Below are 20,858 nucleotides of genomic sequence, written 5' to 3'. Positions count from 1 at the left end.
CATATATATATATATATATATATATATATATATATATATATATTTAAAAAATCTTATCTTATAAAAACTGATTTATGAATTTATAATAATTGTCATGATTTTAAAATGTGGTGTCTTATAAATATCAGTTTCTCTGCGGCCGTGCGTAACTCATATGTCGAGCCGTGAAGCGATAGGAAGATAACGCGCACCGCAGCCCGTCATAACAAAGCATCTAAGTGTAAGCAACCACTGATATAAGAAAAAGTATCGAGAATAAATCTACATTATATTGCGACAAGAAAGGTGTTTCTTGATTGGCAACTCGTCTGAGCTGCTGCTGTCCCGTGAATTCTAACACCGAAAAAATTGTATTCTTAACTTAAGAATATCCCACTTAACTATAATATGTTTTCCTCTAAAATACGCGCCAAGAGGATTTTCTTAATTTAAGAGGAAAAATCTCTAAAAAGCATATTCTTAATATAAAAAGAGACTGCGTCTGCCGTGTGTGCGAGCGCGATCCAGCGCGGCGTGAACAAATGCGTATCATCGAAAACGTGATGCACGCATAGCGCGCATATGGCGGCGACAATCATCTTTGCAAATTAAGAATATATTCTTAATTTAAGAGGAAATATTCTTATATCTGTTAAGAGGACATATTAAGTATATATTTCAAGAATACAATTTTTTCGGTGAACTCTTTAGGCAAAAGCGAATCCCGAAATACCTACCGACGTGCCTGGACCACCACCGGGCACAACATTTTAAATATAATTATAAAGTTTATGAATATTTTATACATAAATAATTCATATTATCTCTTGAACAAAAATTAAATTTGTAGAACATTTTCATAATATTCTAGATATTGGAAATAATATATATCACGAATATTCACATATAAAACGAACATATAACATTTTAATACAATATTCCTATAATATATTCTTAGAATGCTATTTTAATATTATTTTAATTTTTAATAATATTCATATATTATTCTAGCGTTCATAGAATATTGTAGAGTTTATAGGGTTATTATGTTTAAAAAATATACTTGATAAAGAATTGTAATTTGTTAGATTAGAAAAAAAGAAAACAATTTTTATTAGTCCTATAGATTACAATCTATCTGGTTACGTAAAAAAGTTCTGATTATTATCACCCGTAATCACGTTTCCTGTCCTTTTTTAAGATTTATAACATGATACCATTTAATTCTTTAAATACAAGTAATGCCAAACCTTTTTCTATGTTTCTGTTGACATAATGGTTTTATGCATAGTTCTATAAAATATACATTACTTTATTTAGCAATATACAATTCTCTATTATCAAATATTTAAAGCTGCTTATTAACTTTGATTGTTTTAAGAAATTTTAAATGATTTCTAATATATTATATTAGAAATTACAAATGCGTCGCTAAATCATGCTCCTATTGTAAAATGTGGGTTTAACCATTAATAATCACCTTATATATATACATACATAAACACAGATATTCAATTAAATTTAATGAAGAACTTCGATATATTGTAGAAGTCATGTTGACTACAATATTAATAAATACTGACAGGATTGCAAGTTGTCCACATTCAATAACACAAATGGAACGAAAATCAGGATCAAACATAACTGTGATTAAGAACAAAACATTAAAAACTATAATAGCATAAGTCCGCGTTAAATTATCTTGAATATTAAACTAAATATTCAATCACTGAGATAAATCTCATTTCAATTTGTTTTTTTTTCTTTAATTGCTAGAATTCTCTAATTCGCAATTTCCAATCTTTAATTTGTATAGCTTACAGGTTTAATTGACGATAGATGAACGAGTTTAAGCACAATTAAGACAAAATCGTGCTAAAAAGATAGAAAAAGCTTTTCCTGAGCAACATTAGAATATCAAATTCTAACTAGGATTGAAAGTAACGAACGTTCTATGCTTGTGTATGTATAGAACATTTGTAGCAAATCTTAGTTTGTCATATATTCTTTATTTAAATAAAGACGCATTAATTTTAACAATTTTAGAAATCATTGTTTATAAGAATAACAAAAACATATTGTACACATTATTTGTAAATTACGCACATTTGCAACCTGTACTACCAGTAATACATCAAGCTTTATCATGTTTATCTTTTAATATGATAAAATATTTGGTGCTTATAAAAAAATACTGCCCGTAATATAAAATCTGATAATTGTTTACATTACTTTTAGAGGCAGTGACATACACGGTCCGATAAGTATTGAGACTGAAGTCATAAAAAGAAATTTAATGAAGATATGTGTATAGTGAGTTAATATTCTTCAAAATCCTGCATCTATGCACTGCTGCCAGCGTTTTTTCCAGTCTTCATACGCCGAGCCCCCTGAAAGTCGGCAACCACAAAACTGTTCAGGCTTCGAAATCGCTTACTATCGAACAGCGTTAGGTCATCAAATTTTGCATTATATTGAACAAATCTACTATGAAGACTTTTGATATGATCAGTGAGGCTTACAAGAATGAAGCCATGTCCAGAACGCAAAATCTTTTATTTCCGTATAAGTTCAATATCTTAAAAAGATCACGTTATTTTATTTCTCAAAAATTCGCACAAATAAAACTCTGCAGCTTGATAAAAATTATTTTCTTCAAAAATGTACGACTTTCATAAGAAAGTACACAATATTATCTATACAAAATTCTTTTATTTAAACTTTTGTACCATCTTTTTTTACCAATCTACTCGACTTAGAAGGTAAACGCGTGTTTTTGAATATAAATAGTTTCAAGCATAAAAAATTGAACGCTGCCCCAACCACTCTACAGTCCAAACATCCTTCCCCGACTTCTTTTTGTTCCCTCGGATCAAAAGGAGCCTAAAAGGACATTGTTTCGGAACGATTGAGACGGTCTAAACGGCATCGACGGGGTGCCTGAACAGCCTTGCGGTTGCCCACTTCTACAGGACATATGAAGACTGGAAAAAACGCTCGCAGCGATATATTGATGCAGAAGAGTCACATTTTAAATAATATTAGCTTACTGTACATATATCTTCATTAAATTTCTTTATATGACTTAATCCTGATAATTATCAGACAGACATGTTTAAGATGAAATGCATTTACTTTTCTCGAGCTAGTTAAATTAATAAATTACATATCAGTACACGGCAATGTACACATTAAATTTTATCCATTTATTTCGCTACACAAAAAAAAATTACATAGACATATTAATTAAATATAAGTATTGCAAAATTTCTGTTATTAATAAAAACTGGCTACTAAAATAAAATATACTTGCTACAAGATTCAATTTTATTAACTAAAATTAAAAGCGTACTTTAGCGAATAGCTTAGAAAATGGCAAGTTCCTCAATTCTTCTAAAATATCGTAAGATGAGTTTTTATTTGTGACGTATCACTGTATCGTAACCATGATCACGTATCATGATCAGTCAAGCGTAAATGGGACAGAAATGATACACCGCCAAACATAATGCAGACGGGATATGCATAAAACTGCGCACTAAATTCGCTATTGTTCATGGGACGTTGCCACATATATTTAATTGTAACTATTTAATAACTAATAAATTGAGTTACAGCAACAATATTAATCATCCCTATTTTAAAGACACATTTTAGCTGCCATGATTATATTACAGCTTTATTGGCTAATTTTTTATCTATGCCTGTAGTATTTCAACATGTAGTATTACAACTGAGCACCAAGTTCACAAGTGTTTTAAAATCTATTTTCTTAGAGACACATCATCGTGCATAGTGCAAATATATTCATATAAATATTATTAATCTTATGCTATTTTTAATGCACACTCTCATCACACGCATTGCTTCGATCACAAAAATGGTTGATAATTAAGATACGAAAACCGAATAACTATTTCTCTTATATTCGAGCGCGACAACGCAAAGCATCTGTCACCGTCACGCTACCATAAGATACTGCCATAAATAACGCAGGCATGCACAGTCGAAGGGTTCCCTTGATGATGGCACATATCCTCGCATGCAGAATGCGCATAATCCATCGTTGCATGGTTATAAGAGAGGGATGGTACAACGAGAAAATATTAAACGTCAAGAGGAAAAATTTGCTGTATCGCCTGTTTGGTATATCACTGATCAATATTTAAGAGATATGTTTCAGAAACTTTTAAACTTGGGATATACATGTATCGAAGACAGGGGCGTACACAATGTTTTTCAAGAATATAAAAAAAAACAGTAAGAATTTAAAACACACTATGCTTGCAAGTGAGCTTATGATAACATTAGTGCTAAAAAGATTAAATTAAAGATTCTGTAGATAGTGTCATAATTAAAATAATTATAACACTAATAATATTACTCTTATATATATTGTCTAAATTTATATTATTGTTACTCTGTTTGTTGTAACGACAAACTAATGTGCGTCACATTATTAATAAATTCATATCAATACTTATAGTATTGTATTTAGTTTATTAATACATTTAAATATAAGTAATTTAAAATTATTATTTATATTTGCGGCCCTGTTGTTAGTCGTTTCAGTATTTTTCATGTCAAACGATGCTATAGCATCTAACAATTACAGTTGTTTCGCTGTAATGTGAATCGACGTGTTTATAACTTTAATGATTCTTTATACTCTGTAGAACGACCATAGAATTTGCTAACACATTACGGAAGAAATTATCGTTCTTAGGAGCATGTTTCTCATGCGAAAAAACATTATGCAACATTGTTAGTCTTAACATGGACATCATTGAGACAAACAGAAATGCAGGTACTTGCAATAATAACATTAAAAATAACGACATTAAGAATAAAACGAATTCTTATAAACATTAAAATTATTAGACTATGTGTATTAAACTCTCTATATTCTTTTAATTTAATGTATAATTAATATTTAAACTAATAAACTTGTACAATTCTCTAATAAAAATCTATGTCAAACGATTAAAATATTTTACAAAATATTTTTGATGAAAGAGGCTAAAATATAATATAAAGTCAACCAGTAAACTTTAATAATTATGAAAATTTTTTTAGTTGTACCACATTGTTGTTAAAACAATTTTTTTATACATGCAATTTACAATTTAATGAGACTCCAGATTTAAACAAAAAATATTGCAAGGATTAATGAGAGTCTGACTCGTCACTCGCAGTTACTTGTAAGCAACGCTGTCAAAAACATCAAATTTACAGCAATCGTTGAAAATTATTTGTATAGAGATTATAAGTGCCACAATTTTTTATTCATGGCTTTGGTAGTCTTTGTCAAGATCTGGTGCTATAGAGAGAGGTTGCTATTCTTCTATCATGCACGGTGGAAAAACTACACTTCGGCTTGTGCAAATCGTGAGTGACTCAACTGAATATCGGATCGATGAAGGCCGGACAATTAATTGTTACAATTATATTATGCTAGTCGAAATTTGTACTTCCTATGTTGAGAATGACTCCAAAGAAAGTCGAAACGTTCATATGTTGGTAAATTCACAATATAGTATAAACTTTTTCTTGTGCGCACTGATAACAGCGCTGACTCTCATTAACCTTTGAAATATTTTTTGTTTAAACTTTTTATAGATTTGCTCAGTAATATTTCTGAAATAAATAATTTATTGACACTTTGTTTATTTTAATACATAACTTTTTGATAATACATAAAAATTGTTTTGAGTTGTAAAGTTATAGCATTTATTTTTAGTTGTAATCATTCAATTATTATATTTTAGTGTTAAAAGATACATAAATTTCCATTTTATTATATATATATATATATATATATAAAATATGTATAATTAAACTATACAGAATTTATTTAGATATATTTTTATACACTTGACAGTAAAATTAAAGTATCACCTATTTTTACTCCGAAAAACAGGCGTAATTCAAGAGAGTGTAACTTTATCAAAATAATCGTTAAAAAATGTTAAAAACAGCATTTAAAAAATTGAAATCTCTAGTTTTGAGACTGATAAGTCATTAAATGATTTACAGATTATTTACGGAGTTACGCGATTTCAAATTGGGATGTGTCAAATTTTTAAATTTTTACAAACTTTGCAAAGCTCTACGACGCAAAATAAAAATTGCACGCAAATGAGATTTACAGCATTCGAAAACTTGGATCTTTATCTTTAATTTGCGTACTTGTTGAGCGTTGTACGATTTTTATTCATTGAATTATTCCACACTGAAGCAAACAAGGCCATTTTTACTTCAGTGCCTAACTCAGTAAAAAAAAGTTATTCAACACTCAACAAGTACGCAAGATCCATACTTTCGAATGCTGTAAACCTTATTTGCGTGCAATTTTTATTTCACGCCGTGGAGTTTTGCAAGGTTTGTCAAAAATTTTAAGATTTGACGCATCCATATTTGAATCCGCGTAATTCCGTAAACAATCTGTAAATTGTTTAATACCTTATCAATCTCAAAACTAGAGATGTTAAGCTTTAAAATGCTTTTTTTAACATTTCTTTACGATCATTTTTGCCAATGTTACACTCTCTTAAATTACGTCTATTTTTCGGAGTCAGAATAAGAAATCCCTTAATTTTGCTGTCAAATGTATTTATTTATTGATAATAAACATTAAAAATATTTAACACAATACTAGAAAGTTAATAGTAAAATCTACAATAATCATAAGTTGTTATCAATATTACGCTGTTTTAAATAAATAACGATTTCAAAAACTTTTGTTAGATTATTCAGAAAGCTTGAAACGATTGTATATAAATGGAATACTTTAGTAATAAAAATATATCTTTATATATAATGGTTACTGTCACATAATTAATAGAGTGTCTCCAAAATTTTGATATTAATTTTCTAAACCTTTTTCTTTATATTATTTATTTTAGTCGATATTATAGCATTTTAACATACTTTCCGTAAGACTAAACACTTATTTGACTTATTCCAGCACAAAATCATTTTTTAGCAATCTTCCAAAAACTTGATAAAGTTATTTACCTCTGAGCGCAAGTCCCAAAATTTTAGAAACATCGTATTACTAAAAAAACTCATTCATCTAGATTTCGAATGGGCAACTCGTTTAAATCGTCTTCTACTAAACATTATTGGAATTTGGCCGAATGCTCACAGAAATGCCTATGACAAATTCTTTTCAAATTTACGCGCGGCGTTCACTTTTATCGTTATCTTTTTCATTGGTACAATTCCTGCAATACATTCACTAGTGAGAACTTGGGGTGATCTGATGTCAATGATAGACAATCTACAAATTACTCTTCCATTAACGATGGCCGCAATAAAACTCATCGACATATGGTGGAAGAAAACAGGTAAGACACATAAAATCTTTAATGCTGTACATATAAAATTATTGCATTGCATTTCAGAAATGCATTCCTTTAAATATTCTTTCTTTAAGTTCAAACTTTGAATTATCGCAATAATTTACTTACATCTCCTAATATATATCTACTTTTATAATTATAATATAAGATTTAAAAAAATGTTATGAATAAATAAAATTTTTAATTTTAAAAATAATTGTTAAAAAGAGCAAAAAAACTTTAATAAAAACCTTTATATGTTTGATATATATATATATATATATATATATATATATATATATATATATATACTAAATTAATTTCATAGTTCTGATATCCTGATTGTATTTTTTGCTGCCAATTTATAGTATAATATATTATTCATAATTTTTCATCTTGAAGATCTTCTAATGGCCATAAATATGATTGCTGAAGACTGGATAAAGGACAAAACCAGTAAAGAACGGTGCATTATGATAAAGCAAGCACGAAACGTCAGAATTATCACAATAGTCTGTTGTTTCTTCATGTTCTTAGCCAGCTCCTTAGTCGTAATTTTACCTTGTTTTGGAATGACTGTAAGATATATTACAAATGTCACGGATCCATTTAAAATTTTACCTTTACAAACTCATTATATCTATGATAAAAATCAAAGTCCGTATTTCGAGATTACATTCGTCGCTCAATTTCTCGTTGCCTTGATGTGTGTGACATCCTACACCGGTGTGGATAACTTGCTCGGATTATTGATATTTCATTTGTGCGGCCAGATGGATATTCTTAAAGAAAAATTAATTAATATAAAACAATTTAAGAATTATAACGATGGTGTAGCCCTCATCGTGAAGGAGCACATACGGCTAATCAAGTTTCGTAATTATTTTTATATTTTAAAATTAAAAAAATAAGAAAAGTTAATGTTGTAAAATCTACATCTTTGAAAACAAAAATTAATTTAAAACTTATAAAATAAGAAAGGCTTTGAAGAGATAAATCAAATAATAATTAAATATCGTAAGTGCCAACACAGGATATTTGGGTGATAATTAGTTCATGTAACTGACAACAAGTATTACTAACGTTTTGATCTTCTGGTTTGGGTCATCCTCAGTGTATTCCATATGCGATGATAATCAAGCTTGTGTAGCGCAAGTACAAAAATTGACAGCCAAAAATGTTGCAATACAAGTATGATCAATGTAATACAATATGGTCCACGTCATTATATGACAAGTTTTTTTGAGTCGTCAAAATGAAGCAAATGTACAAAGTCGACGTGATGTCGACTAAACAAGTGGTTTCAGAAAAAGCTTTCTTGACATGCCATCGCATGTGGAATACACTGAGGTTGATCCATACCAGAAAATCGAAACGTTAATAATAATTGTTGTCAGTTACATGAACTAATTATCACATAAACATCTTGTGTTGGCTCTTACGGCATTTAAAAATTAATTTTTTGTATAAAGTTTTTTTCATGAAAAATTAAATATGTTAGTTGATGATATAAAAAGACTATAATAAAAATTCGAAATAAATATGAACTATTTCTTTAATATTAATGTATACATGTTATTAATTAATAAAATTTCTTTTAAAGATGTTTTTGTATTATCGAAAGTACGTATACTTTACTGTTACTTGGACAACTAATCTACTTTGGTATATTATTCTGTTTATATGGATTTTTAATTCTTGTCGTAAGTTTTCAAAAAATTTCTTAAATTTTTTTATTTTAAATCAAATACAAACTGACAGTATAAAATTTATAATTTATGTTTGTAAACCAATAATATATTAAAATGTTAAGGAAAAGATTGTTACATGAAATAAAGTTACATAATCTAAAATAAAAATTGTTTATTTGTAATAACAATACATATATAATTAATAATCTAATAGAATTGTATTATATTGTAAAATTGTTTATTTGTAATAACAATACATATATAATTAATAATCTAATAGAATTGTATTATATTGTTTTTATAGATACTTACAGAAGGAAAACATATGTCACTAATGCGCTTTATGTATCTCGTGTCTGTAGCGATAAATATTTGTGGACACATGTGTCTTTTTTGCGCCGTGGGTGAAATGTTATTATCAAAAGTAAGTATGGTACTACAGCATGATTCAGAACAAATTTGTTTGTCTTAAAAGTGTCGTATAGCTAGTTTAGAAACTAGGCATTGTACACAATTTTTGTAAAAAGAAAATTTTGTCAGAATTAACTCAGCTATACGACACTTTAAGAACAAATAATTGTTTTGAATTACCCTGTACACCGGTAAAGTTAAAATATACAGGTATCTTTTTTTATAACTTACAATATTATATTTCAAGTTTTTGGTCGTATATCCCCCATTCCCCAGGAAACAATACTTTGTAAATGTTTTCTAACATATTTGAAAAACGTTATAATTAAGAATAAATATTTCAAAAACATTCAAAAAACATTTAAACACGCCTTGTGCTTTTATTATGAAATATGCATAAAAATTTAATTTATTATTAGAAACTATTATATTTTGTAAATTTAAATTTAAACTTTAATTTCTCTGTTTTTTTCATAAAAATATACATGTGAAATAAAATTCACTCATGGTCTCGGGGGTTGAAACAGCAAGTTGAACTGAGCAGAAAAGTCATGTACCATTTTTCAATATTCGCAATAGTTACAGAAATAAAAATTAGTAAAGTCGGCGAATGAGCATGTATTTCCCCTACCCACCACATGCGGGGACCACTCGTCGGTACGCGCTCATTCGCCGACTTTACTAATTTTTATATCGGTAACTATTGCGAATATGAAAAAATAGTATCAGACTTTTCTGCTCCGTTTGACTTGCTCTATCAATCCACGAGACCACGGGCAAAATTCATCTGACACAATGTATAATTCTTAATATAATTAGTATTATAAAATTAATATTTAGCTTAACAACTTCAACAAATGATTAAAAAACAAAACTACCACGCATGCTGATCATAAATAAAAGAATTTATAAGTAGTCATAAGTAGAAAGATACCTGTACCAGATATAAAAATGTATAGTACATAAATAAGAAAAATTTTCATATTCCAATCATAATTTCACCTATAAAGTGCGATGACTTATACCGTGCAGCTTACGAGCACAAATGGTACAAATTAGATCCAAAAAAGGCAAAGATTTTGGTTCTAATAATGATTCGAGCTAATAAGCCTCTGTATATTACAGCTGGAAAAATGTTTCCTATGACAATGTCGATGTTTTGTAACGTAAGTGATTTAATAATAATCATATTTATTATTCAGTCTTTATTAATCTTTCTATAATAAAATAACTTCATAAATATATTATTGTTAATAAAATAATTAAATCATTCAAATGCAAAAGAGATATTGAAAATTTTAATCAATTACAAATTAATATATCGACATTATTTTATATATTTTTTATTGTAATAATAATATGTTACGTTATTGTTGGTAACATAATGTTTAAAATATTTACTGCATATGTTTTTTACATTACAGTTGATAAAAACATCCGCTGGTTATGTGTCAATTTTATTAGCAATGCGAAGTTAAAATTACAAAAATCCAAAATTATGAACAAACAATAAAAACTTAGTAAGATTAAAAATCTAATATAATTGTGATTAAAGAATCACACGTTAAGCTAAACGGAATTACTAAATATAAAAGCAAATTTTATAACAAAAATACAGACTCGTTACGAAGTCATTATCGGTGTAATAGTTGTTATGATAATGAATTAAAACGGAAAAGTAATTTCACAATTTACCTGTACTCAATGTTTTTTGATCTTTATGTCCTGTATCTTCTCAACTTCCTTTCCTGTATCTCCTTAGCCCAGTTTTTGGTTTTTGACTTTTTTAATGTCAACACGTCATTACAGCTAAGAAAAATTTATTCCGTCAAAAGTTTTAAATGAGTCTATTAATTTTTAATGTCTAATAGTTTTAGAATTTTTTCTGTGTTTCTCTTTTACGTACCATCATAAAAACATCTTTGATTCATTACCATTAAACAATATTACAATTTTTTTACATAAATTCATTACATGTAATTAACACACAATTTAATATCACGCCAATTTCTGGAAATCAGACATGTGAAAATTCTTGGTGATAAACTCATAAAAAACATTGGCAAATAAAAGTCGATTAAAATTACTCTTCACCTTCTATTTCTCATAATAACGACTGTTACACTAATGATGACTTTTGTATTAAGTCAAAACGTCTGTATTTTTTTTGTAATAGAATTCATTTTTTATAATCAGCAATTCCATCTAACTTACTCGTATATTATTCTCTAACTATTTTTAAAAAAACGTCAATTTTCATATTTATAGATATCTAAACGGAAAAGAGATGTAAGAAGAATATATCTGTATCTTAATTATGTATTTAACATAATATTATAATAGATGTACAGAATTAAAATGTGTTTTACTATTTTTACTAACACAATCACTTCAGGCATTAACATTTATCTTTTAAGTTTAATTAAATTTATTTCAATTTATATAGAACCGTTTAATTCTTTAAATACGAATGATGCAAAAATTTTCTTTAATTTATGTCTCTGTCGATATAATCACTGTAACAATTGAGCTTTTGAAGAATGCGTTATTTAAAAAACATACAATTTTTTACTACTAATCATTTAAATTTATTTGTTAATCTTAATCGTTTTAAAAGTTGTTAGAATCTATCCCTATATTTTATTAAAGTATAATACAAATTAGTCAAGTATCAAATCTATAAAATTTATTTGTAATACTTAATTTTTTTGTTTCTTTAAAATTTATCATCTTACCAAGTAGCTTATCATGCTCAAAAATTTCATACTTTTTATAACAGGAGAAGATTGTATTATGGCTACTCATTTATATTTTATACAATATCTTTGTTAATAATCAACATTTTAAATTGCAATCTTGCAAATTGCAACATGATTATATTTATTCGTGTTTTTCAATAGATTCTAGACTCAAAATTCGAAGGAAAACAAGAATGGTAATATGACCCAATTAAAAAAATAAATTTTAAAAAAATAATTTTGAAAAACAATACAACAAATGATCATTATTTCCTTAATATCTATTAAATAATATTATCCTTTTTACTTAAATATACTTCTTTTAATTACCGGAATGCTAATTTTATTATTTTTCTTTTAATAAACATACAAAATTATATACTGAGAATAATTTATAATTTAAATATTGATTGTAGAGACTTTAAACATTATTGTTCAAATATATATAAATAACACATTTGCACATAATATGCATATATACGGAATAAAATATATTAAAAATTATTTTTTGGTTAATATTTATTATTCAGTCTATTACATTTAATATTATTGATTACAATCATCTTCCATCTCTTTTTTAATAAAATCAATAAAAAGACTTACTCTAGTAAAAACATCAGGAAAACCAAGTGCACAGGGTTTCGTCCATGAAAATATACCTATGAGTTTATTATTATATACTAAAGGACTTCCACTGTCGCCCTGCAAAAATAATATTCACTCTTAATTAGGATTTTAATAAAATTAATATTTAAATGTAAAGTATGTATTGAAAAAACTTATCTTATAAAAACTGATTTATGAATTTATACTAATTGTCATGATTTTAATGTCTTATAAATATCACTTTGATGTCTTATAAATATCACTTTGTCTGCGGTATTTCAAAATGATAAGAATAAAAGAAACTTTAGACATACCAAAGAATTTTAAATCTACATATTGAAAAATTATTAATGACTACATATGTATGTAGAAAATATTCATATATTATATAAAATTCTATTTTATTCTATTTTGTTATACATATGATTATTAATTATATCCTAATAACATATTTTAGTACGTATATATACATAATTTTAAATAATAATTACATAATTTTAATCTCATAAAGAATCGAGTTTTCAGTGTCACTTTCGCATGAAATTTCAAAAGATTTAATAACAAAAAAATAATGTATTTTTAAAAAGTAATGGATTTTACCTTACAAGCGCCGATACCTTTCCTCTCGAATGTACAAATTTGAGAATTGAGAATAGTAGTGTTTTTGTAATAGGACTGGCATACGTTATTCTCGATAATTGGGACCGAAAGTTTTTGCAAGTCTCGAGATAACCAACTAAATGGATGAACGCGACCCCATCCACTGATAATTGCTCGTTGGCCAATGGGCACATCATACATTGTATGCAAAGCAATTGGCAATTGAAAGAGTGACATGCAAATATTTTTAGTAAGCTAAAAGCATAAACATATCACAAAAATTTATACAAAATTTCCAATTTATCTTAACGAAAATATTACAAGAAATAAAAAAATAATTATATTTTATTAAATATAGTTTATTTAACGTAACATAAAAAAAGCGTTAGTTTTCATTTGCATCATAAATGTTTTTCCAAATATTTTTAATTAAATTTATTAAGTATATTTTAAGTAAATTTATTTCTAATAAAAATCATTAATGTTTTCATTACTTTTTAGTTAAGTTTCTGTCAGTTTATATCATCTACTAGAAATAACACAAGCCTTTTGACCCAGAAACGGCAGTATGTAATCTAGAATATTAGAGCTTTTCATCATATAAAAAAAATATTCATATCTTTAATTACAATTTTTGAAAATTATTATAAATAAATAAAAAATAGAAAAAAGGCGTAAATAATAAAAAATTAAGAGATAAAAAAATTATTAAATATTACTTTGTTTTTACAATAACAAAAGAATAAATAATGTAAATAAAAATCATGACATATCAATTATTTATAATCAAAACGGATATCTATAACTCGTTTTCAAAAATTCAACACCTGGCAAAATTCACAAAGTGAAGTGCTTTTAATAAAGTCTGAACTTCTGTAGATCGATCAAATAATTGAAATTTATAATTCAATTGAATAATTATATATAATTATGTATAAAATTAGAATAATCGCAATTTTTAATAATCTTATCAATTGATTGTAGATAAATTGTTAAATTCGATATTCTTTTAAAATCTATAGTCATTCATTAAATACTATGATAATATAAAAGTTGCCATTTCTTGATGTAAAAAGTCTTACATACAATAAGAAATTACTAATTTATTGTATTATATGATTTACTACAATATATTAATATATTAATGATTTATTATTATAACAAGTTATCTGCTTAGCGAGTTTTATATGTCTCTTAACATGTATACGCCACAAAAGTTTCATTATCTTAATCATATAACGATAAAATATTGCGTAATATGATTAAATAAAATTACATCCTCATAAGTAATATGTTGAATTGCTTATTTTCTATTTTACATTGTTATTTAAATTATATCGTTCAAAATTTCCTATTAAACAACATTTATTTTTTTATAAACGTTTTAAAAAATTCCAATAGCATCTGTCACCAATAACTGTCTATGACCACCCAATACCCAGTACCCAATCAGCAGACAATGTTTTATAAAAGTTTTTTAAATATTTATTCTTCATTATAACGTTTTTTAAATATTTAAAAAACTTTAAAAAATATTGTTTCCTGATTGGGTAGCAACGTGTTAATGTAACCATTAATGTAACCATTAATTGAATAGTATTAAAGCAATATGAATTGTCAAGTCCTAAATCGCGATTGAAATTTAAATATAACAGACGCTAAAATATGTGTTTAAAAATAAAAATTTGTCTCGGATTTTAATTTATTAAAAATTATCAATTTATCCTCGATTGTAATTATCAAAACGTAAAAAAGAAGAGCATGCCTCACCGTGATGACAACTAAATCGGCCGTCCACGACATCTCAGAACCGTACACGTAATCGGGATGGCATTTGACATCTTTGACAGCGTGTTTTTCGCCCTCTTTTAAATTGATACTTCCAGTGTACACATTGAGTTCTTCAGAGGGTTCGTCTATAAGGCCACATATGCAATGTGCTGCACTCAGGACGTGCCTGTCGCTGATAAGCGCACCACTGCAGATATGCAAGTTGTAATATCTTAAGGACGCCTGATAAGGAAACTCAGATTCGATGGCAGGATGACCACCAATCAAACGTCGTGTCCGAAGTGCTCGAGTCCCTTTTTCGGAAATAATGTATGTAATATTTGCGTATTTTATTGAAAAATGCATTTTTAATATCAATAAACAGCAAGATTTTTCACATTTTAATGATAATAAGAAATCCTTCCGTGGAATCCACAAATGTACCATTTAAGAAATCTTGGCCTATCGCGATAATGTTACACTCGATAAATTAAAGTTATAAATCAAATTCTCTAAAATTTCTGATAAGATATTATCCACCATTTCAAATATCTATATAAATAGACATAAACAGACATAAATAAATAAAGCAAAAGGTGACAATATAACCGCCAATAGTAGTTATATTACTAGCATGCTTAAGTAGCCATATTAACAAAATACTATGCTTGAGAAATTTGGATTAACTTAAAATGTGTATAAAAAGTTAAATAACAAAAAAAATCACTCGATATACATACATTTGTGTGATAATACGCTCAAGTTTAAAAACAATGAGGAAGTGTTAATATGTACCTTTTGAAAAAGTTTCAAAATGCTCAAAAATAAATGTATTTTATACTGGCTTAATATTAACGTCACTACATAACGGCAAGCTAAAAAAAATTGATTCTATAAGTAATTACTAGTAATTTGTTACTTAATGACGGAGACAATAAGGGTGATCATGATCATGTACGTAATACCTACATATAGCCATAACCTTCCACCTTTATCTCTATCGTTTAAAATATTTTATAAACAGCATTACTCAACAGTTCGTTTTTGGTTCTATTTCTTTGCTTTAATTTTCTCTTTGTATTGCTTTAAATTAAATTCGCACTTGATAGATGCACTTCACACGCAATGGTTTTCATGTAGATAAAAACAAAAACATATATTACTTACCATTACTGACATCCAACATTAAAATAATTACTAAACATAGGGCGGTGAAATCCATCACTGTTTAGAGTTAAACACTGTAAAGAAACAAAAAGATAATATTTGCTAAGAAAGAAAAAAGTCTATAAACAAATTCATTCAAGTATATATTTCTTATGGTTCTTCCAACTTCAAATGATTTGATTTTGTTGAAGTTGTTTTTCACTAGTACGATTAATAAACTACAATAACAGCAATACATATAATAATGTCGCACCGATATTAATAATTAATAAAATCAATAATGATTTTGTTAAAAAAAAAACATTTTTAGCATATCAATATCTACCACCAATATATTACCATCATTTTTATTTGTATTAAAAGATATTTGTGTAAATTACTTGTAAGATGTGTTTTGATTTAATTTCTGATAAATTATATATAATACTGTACGCATATAAATAATAACTATATCTAAAAATGTAATTATGTAATCATAGTAAAACGTTAACTAAAAGTATTTGTGTATATATATCTTATATTTTTTTCACACGAATTATTCTCATCTGACTGATGATCACGAATTTTACGTATAAGTAACTGGAACGTGCTTACTCATGCTACCAATCTAAGCTAATGTCTCATATAGAGATCTATAATTATGTTCTGAATCATTTGAAAAAGAAAACTTCGTGAAGATATTTGTCATCCATTTCGTTTAAATTTCGTGTAAATTTGATTTACTTTATAGAATAAAAAATGTGATAAGGTAATAAATAGTGTTATAACTTCGAAATTACTAAAAACATTTGTAAAATTTTATATACAATATGATCTTATATGAAAATAAATGTTCTAAAAATACAATAAAATTTAGATTACTTTAAATATCGTTACTATTAAATTGTACAATTAAGTACTATTGAATTTTTACAAAATTTATTTGATATCTTAATCTTCAATAAAGACTACGTTATTTATTAATATTAATTAATAATATATAATTAATTATATACTTAACATAATAGAGAACTGTATATAAAATCTCATTAGTTGGTAACGTTAGCACATTGAGAAAAAGATTAAGATCGTGTATTTGTTATGCTAACATGACCTTCATTATACATGCAAACGCGTAGATTTTTATGTGTAATTCATGTAACCATGGATGATACTAATGTAACCATGGATGACTCAACATCATATTTACACTAATTATCGCATTGTAATAAATTGATCTCTATCAAATAGTACTCTATCAAATATCTGTATTATATATATGTATATAGTGCTGCATTTTACTGAAATCTTATAGTTTTTTACATTATTATATTTTCATGTTGTTACAACATTGCATTATAATATACTATGTCATATAAAAAAAAGGATAAAAAAATTATCATAATTCTATCATAATTCTATCATTATTACAAAATTAATAAAAAATTTCGTATATTCTTTCGGTGTAATTAATTATGGCATTTTGAAAATAAAACAAGAAAAAACAAAAAGAGAGAGAGAGAGAGAAACAGAAGGACGTGATAAGGTAACAAATATCAAATTCAATAGAGGATATTTCAATGCTTAGTTATCAATTATATATATATATATATATATATATACATTATATATATATATATATATATGTTTTCTTATTGCAAGATTTAAAATAATAAACTAAATAAATAATAACAAATTCAACATTCACATATTGTGCCAAGTTTCTTTTTATTCATTTATTTCCAGAATTATTACTACTCAAATATCACTAGATTAATTAAATATTTGAAATAAATATTAAAATGTTTCAAAGATGACATTTTTGTACGAGTAAAATATATATTATAAAATATAAACATAAAAAATATTTAAAACATAATTGTACATAAAATAAATACATGTATATTTATGTTTCCTATTTTATTATATTCTATTATATTTATATTTCAAGATATACATAATGTTTTGAAAATCATTATTTTTTTAAACTTGTTTTATTGCATTGCTAACCAAAATTTGTAGTTTGGAGCTTGAAATTGAAATGTGTCCAAAATGTTTAACGTATATGATTCATTGTTTAAACATTTATTATTTTATTAATAATTATAAAATACTATTCTTAATACATAAAATCCTAAAGAAATACATAAATACATATGTGTATAAAAAAATATAATTTATTCGTATAATACCCTAGCGAAAATAAAGCATAAAGCAAGTCTAAAGCGTGAATTGGAATATCAAAACGTAAAGAAAACGTATGGAAAGTGATGAAAACGTATCCCAATTTTTTTAAGAAGTTATTATACAAATGTACATGTACAAATTTATTATTATTTTTCAACAAAATAGAATAAATACAATTAATAATATTATAATTATATACCGTATGTTAATAATCTCTCGCATTAACACGTCAAAGATTATAAATAATCTGCACTTAAAAAAATTTTAACAACCTCGAACCTTGTTTTTTTCCTGAAACCAAGCATCGCGCACTACGAGAAATGAAATAAAAAGCAATAAACATGAACACAAGCATGAACACTGATACATTTCAAGTTTAAATCCAACGTCACAAATTTTTGACAGCAATATTTTATTGCAACATACAAAAATATATTATATTTTAAATATCAATGTTTTCCTATAAACACACAAAATTAGGCTACTCAAAACAACAGAAATATCTTTGTATAGGTACATGTTGAAAATTTACTTTAAATATTGTAAACACGTTCTAATGCAACAACGCTGCTAATAAAGTTTTGTTGGCGATGGCGTCATATTGAAACCGTGATAGTAAAAAATGTGTTTTGCAACAGTCAAAGTAATTTCTGACAGTCAGCATTTCTTCGTTTAAGTAAGAAAAATAAAGTTCTTTTTGAAAACTTTAAATATATCGTGTCGATTAAATGTAATTTTAAACAATTTGTGTTTATTTTTTGCTGTGTTGTATCTATTTTTGTAGACTATACGCAATAATGCGCATAGTTGACGCCAGAACTATTCGAAACACCGAATGTCGAAACATTGTTCGGATGACTTTTTTTCTTTCATATTCGCATTCTATATATGTATATACCAAAATACATACAATTTAATACTCAATAGATGTAATTACATGAAATACGAATAGATTTGTTCCGAAAACGCTGAAGAAATAAAATTCTCTATTGCGTATTTGTTTTTGTATTATTATTACACGCAACTTTTTTTAATAATACTATATGTATATCCTTTTCTTAATAAAATGAAGTCTTAAAAACGGTTCTTTTATATTCTTTGATTTTAAAACACAAATTTCCAAATAATCCCGGACTTATTTCAAATTTCCTTGAGCTTGGGGCTATTCGAAACACTTTGCAGTAGTCGACATTTTAATTCATATAAAGCTCAAAATAAGTACAATTCCGTGTTCTATCTACAACGGCATTATGAAGGATAAAGTTCAACCTTTCAAACCGTCCAACAAATTTTTTTATATGAATACAAAACTCAGGAAATGCAAAAGAAAAAAAGTGTGTCAAATAGTCTCAATCTGCCCTATTTAATATTAAATTATATTCCTGAAATATTGAATATTAATAAAAAAATGGTTATAAACCACTTCTGATAATATTATGTGAATATTATATTTGAAATAAGTAATATTATTTATTTCAATATTTTAAATTGACGGAAATATTTTATAGCTTTTAAATATAATTGTAAAGTTTATGAATATTTTATACATAAATAATTCATATTATCTTTTAAACAAAAATAATATTATTAAAACATTTTCATAATATACTGAATATTTGAAATAATATATATCACAAATATTATACATATAAAACGGACATATAACATTTTAATACAATATTCCTATAATATATTCTTGGAATGCTATTTTAATATTATTTTAATTTTTAATAATATTCATATATTATTCTAGCGTTCATAGAATATTGTAGCGTTTATATGGTTATTACAATTAAAAAATATACTTTATAAAGGATTGTAATTTGTTAGATTAGAAGAAAAAAAACAATTTTTATTAGCCCTATGGATTACTATCTATCTAGTTACGTAAAAAAGTTCTGATTATTTTACCCATAATGACGTTTCCCGACCTTTTTGTGCGCACGTGTCGATATAACACTGCTGTTGTAACTTTGCACGTGTCACCTCTCTTGTCACATGAAGGACTGCTCCTTATCCGACAATGAAGCTAGTTCCGTACGTGTAACCGATCCTCCGACCTCCGACTTGTCTTGCGTAAGCAAGAATATCGATTGTTTAAAGAACAGTTTTGTTTCGTACGAGCGCTGAGTGCATTTATCCGACTTGTGTATACTAGAGCGAGTGCAGTTGTCAGACGCGCGCACAAACGTTGAACGTGCGCAGCGCCCTGTGATGCGTGCGGCGTGCGTGCGCGCGCACGCGCGCGCGTGTGCGTAACCGCCGCGTGACGTATGCACGTACGTATGTACGAGCAGCGCGTCATACGTGTCGACACACGCCCACGCGTGCATGTGTGCGTGATGCGCGCACGCGCGCGCGTGCGTTTTGTGCAACGTTACGTTATC

At 26.8% G+C, this 20,858-nt stretch overlaps 2 protein-coding genes across 7 annotated transcripts; one reads left to right on the top strand and one right to left on the bottom strand.

The window, feature by feature from the left end:
* The first annotated feature begins 4,673 nt into the window (after positions 1-4,673).
* On the top strand, positions 4,674-11,783 carry LOC105202439 (odorant receptor 49b). Of its 3 annotated transcripts, XM_039451388.1 has the most exons (8): positions 4,674-4,786; positions 7,059-7,328; positions 7,725-8,193; positions 8,926-9,025; positions 9,318-9,437; positions 10,435-10,590; positions 10,849-10,944; positions 11,693-11,783. In XM_039451388.1, the coding sequence occupies exons 1-7, from the start codon at positions 4,756-4,758 to the stop codon at positions 10,900-10,902; spliced, it is 1,200 nt and encodes a 399-aa protein (XP_039307322.1). In that variant the 5' UTR covers positions 4,674-4,755; the 3' UTR covers positions 10,903-10,944; positions 11,693-11,783. The 3 variants fall into 3 exon arrangements, with proteins under 3 accessions (XP_039307322.1, XP_039307321.1, XP_039307320.1); XM_039451387.1 differs by having other exon boundaries at positions 10,849-11,783; XM_039451386.1 differs by lacking the exons at positions 10,849-10,944; positions 11,693-11,783 and having other exon boundaries at positions 4,741-4,786; positions 10,435-10,662.
* LOC105202428 (chymotrypsin-2) lies at positions 7,967-20,692 on the bottom strand. 4 transcript variants are annotated; one of them, XM_039451403.1, is made up of 6 exons: positions 20,383-20,692; positions 16,306-16,379; positions 15,139-15,452; positions 13,369-13,623; positions 12,766-12,864; positions 7,967-8,104 (listed from the first exon to the last, which is right to left on the bottom strand). In XM_039451403.1, exons 2-6 carry the CDS (start codon positions 16,358-16,360, stop codon positions 8,069-8,071), a joined length of 759 nt encoding a protein of 252 aa, XP_039307337.1. In that variant the 5' UTR covers positions 16,361-16,379; positions 20,383-20,692; the 3' UTR covers positions 7,967-8,068. The 4 variants fall into 4 exon arrangements, with proteins under 4 accessions (XP_039307337.1, XP_039307338.1, XP_011169256.1 ...); XM_039451404.1 differs by lacking the exon at positions 7,967-8,104 and adding an exon at positions 10,866-11,233; XM_011170954.2 differs by lacking the exon at positions 7,967-8,104 and having other exon boundaries at positions 12,664-12,864.
* Between the last annotated feature and the right edge of the window lie 166 nt (positions 20,693-20,858).

The sequence above is a fragment of the Solenopsis invicta genome, chromosome 7 (genome assembly GCF_016802725.1).
Source record: "Solenopsis invicta isolate M01_SB chromosome 7, UNIL_Sinv_3.0, whole genome shotgun sequence".
Lineage (NCBI taxonomy): Eukaryota > Metazoa > Arthropoda > Insecta > Hymenoptera > Formicidae > Solenopsis > Solenopsis invicta.
This window is presented reverse-complemented; position numbering and strand designations above follow the sequence as displayed.

What these genes read in the sequence shown, in the direction of transcription:
- LOC105202439 (XM_039451386.1), top strand. Translation starts at nt 4,756, where the DNA reads ATGGACATCATTGAGACAAACAGAAATGCAG. An exon ending in CATATGGTGGAAGAAAACAG is followed by an intron (nt 7,329 to 7,724) that starts GTAAGACACATA and finishes TTCATCTTGAAG; the next exon opens with ATCTTCTAATGGCCATAAAT. An exon ending in ATGGATTTTTAATTCTTGTC is followed by an intron (nt 9,026 to 9,317) that starts GTAAGTTTTCAA and finishes TTGTTTTTATAG; the next exon opens with ATACTTACAGAAGGAAAACA.
- LOC105202428 (XM_011170954.2), bottom strand. Translation starts at nt 16,360, where the DNA reads ATGGATTTCACCGCCCTATGTTTAGTAATTATTTTAATGTTGGATGTC. An exon ending in AATGTTGGATGTCAGTAATG is followed by an intron (nt 15,453 to 16,305) that starts GTAAGTAATATA and finishes TTTCCGAAAAAG; the next exon opens with GGACTCGAGCACTTCGGACA. An exon ending in AAGGTATCGGCGCTTGTAAG is followed by an intron (nt 12,865 to 13,368) that starts GTAAAATCCATT and finishes TTATTTTTGCAG; the next exon opens with GGCGACAGTGGAAGTCCTTT.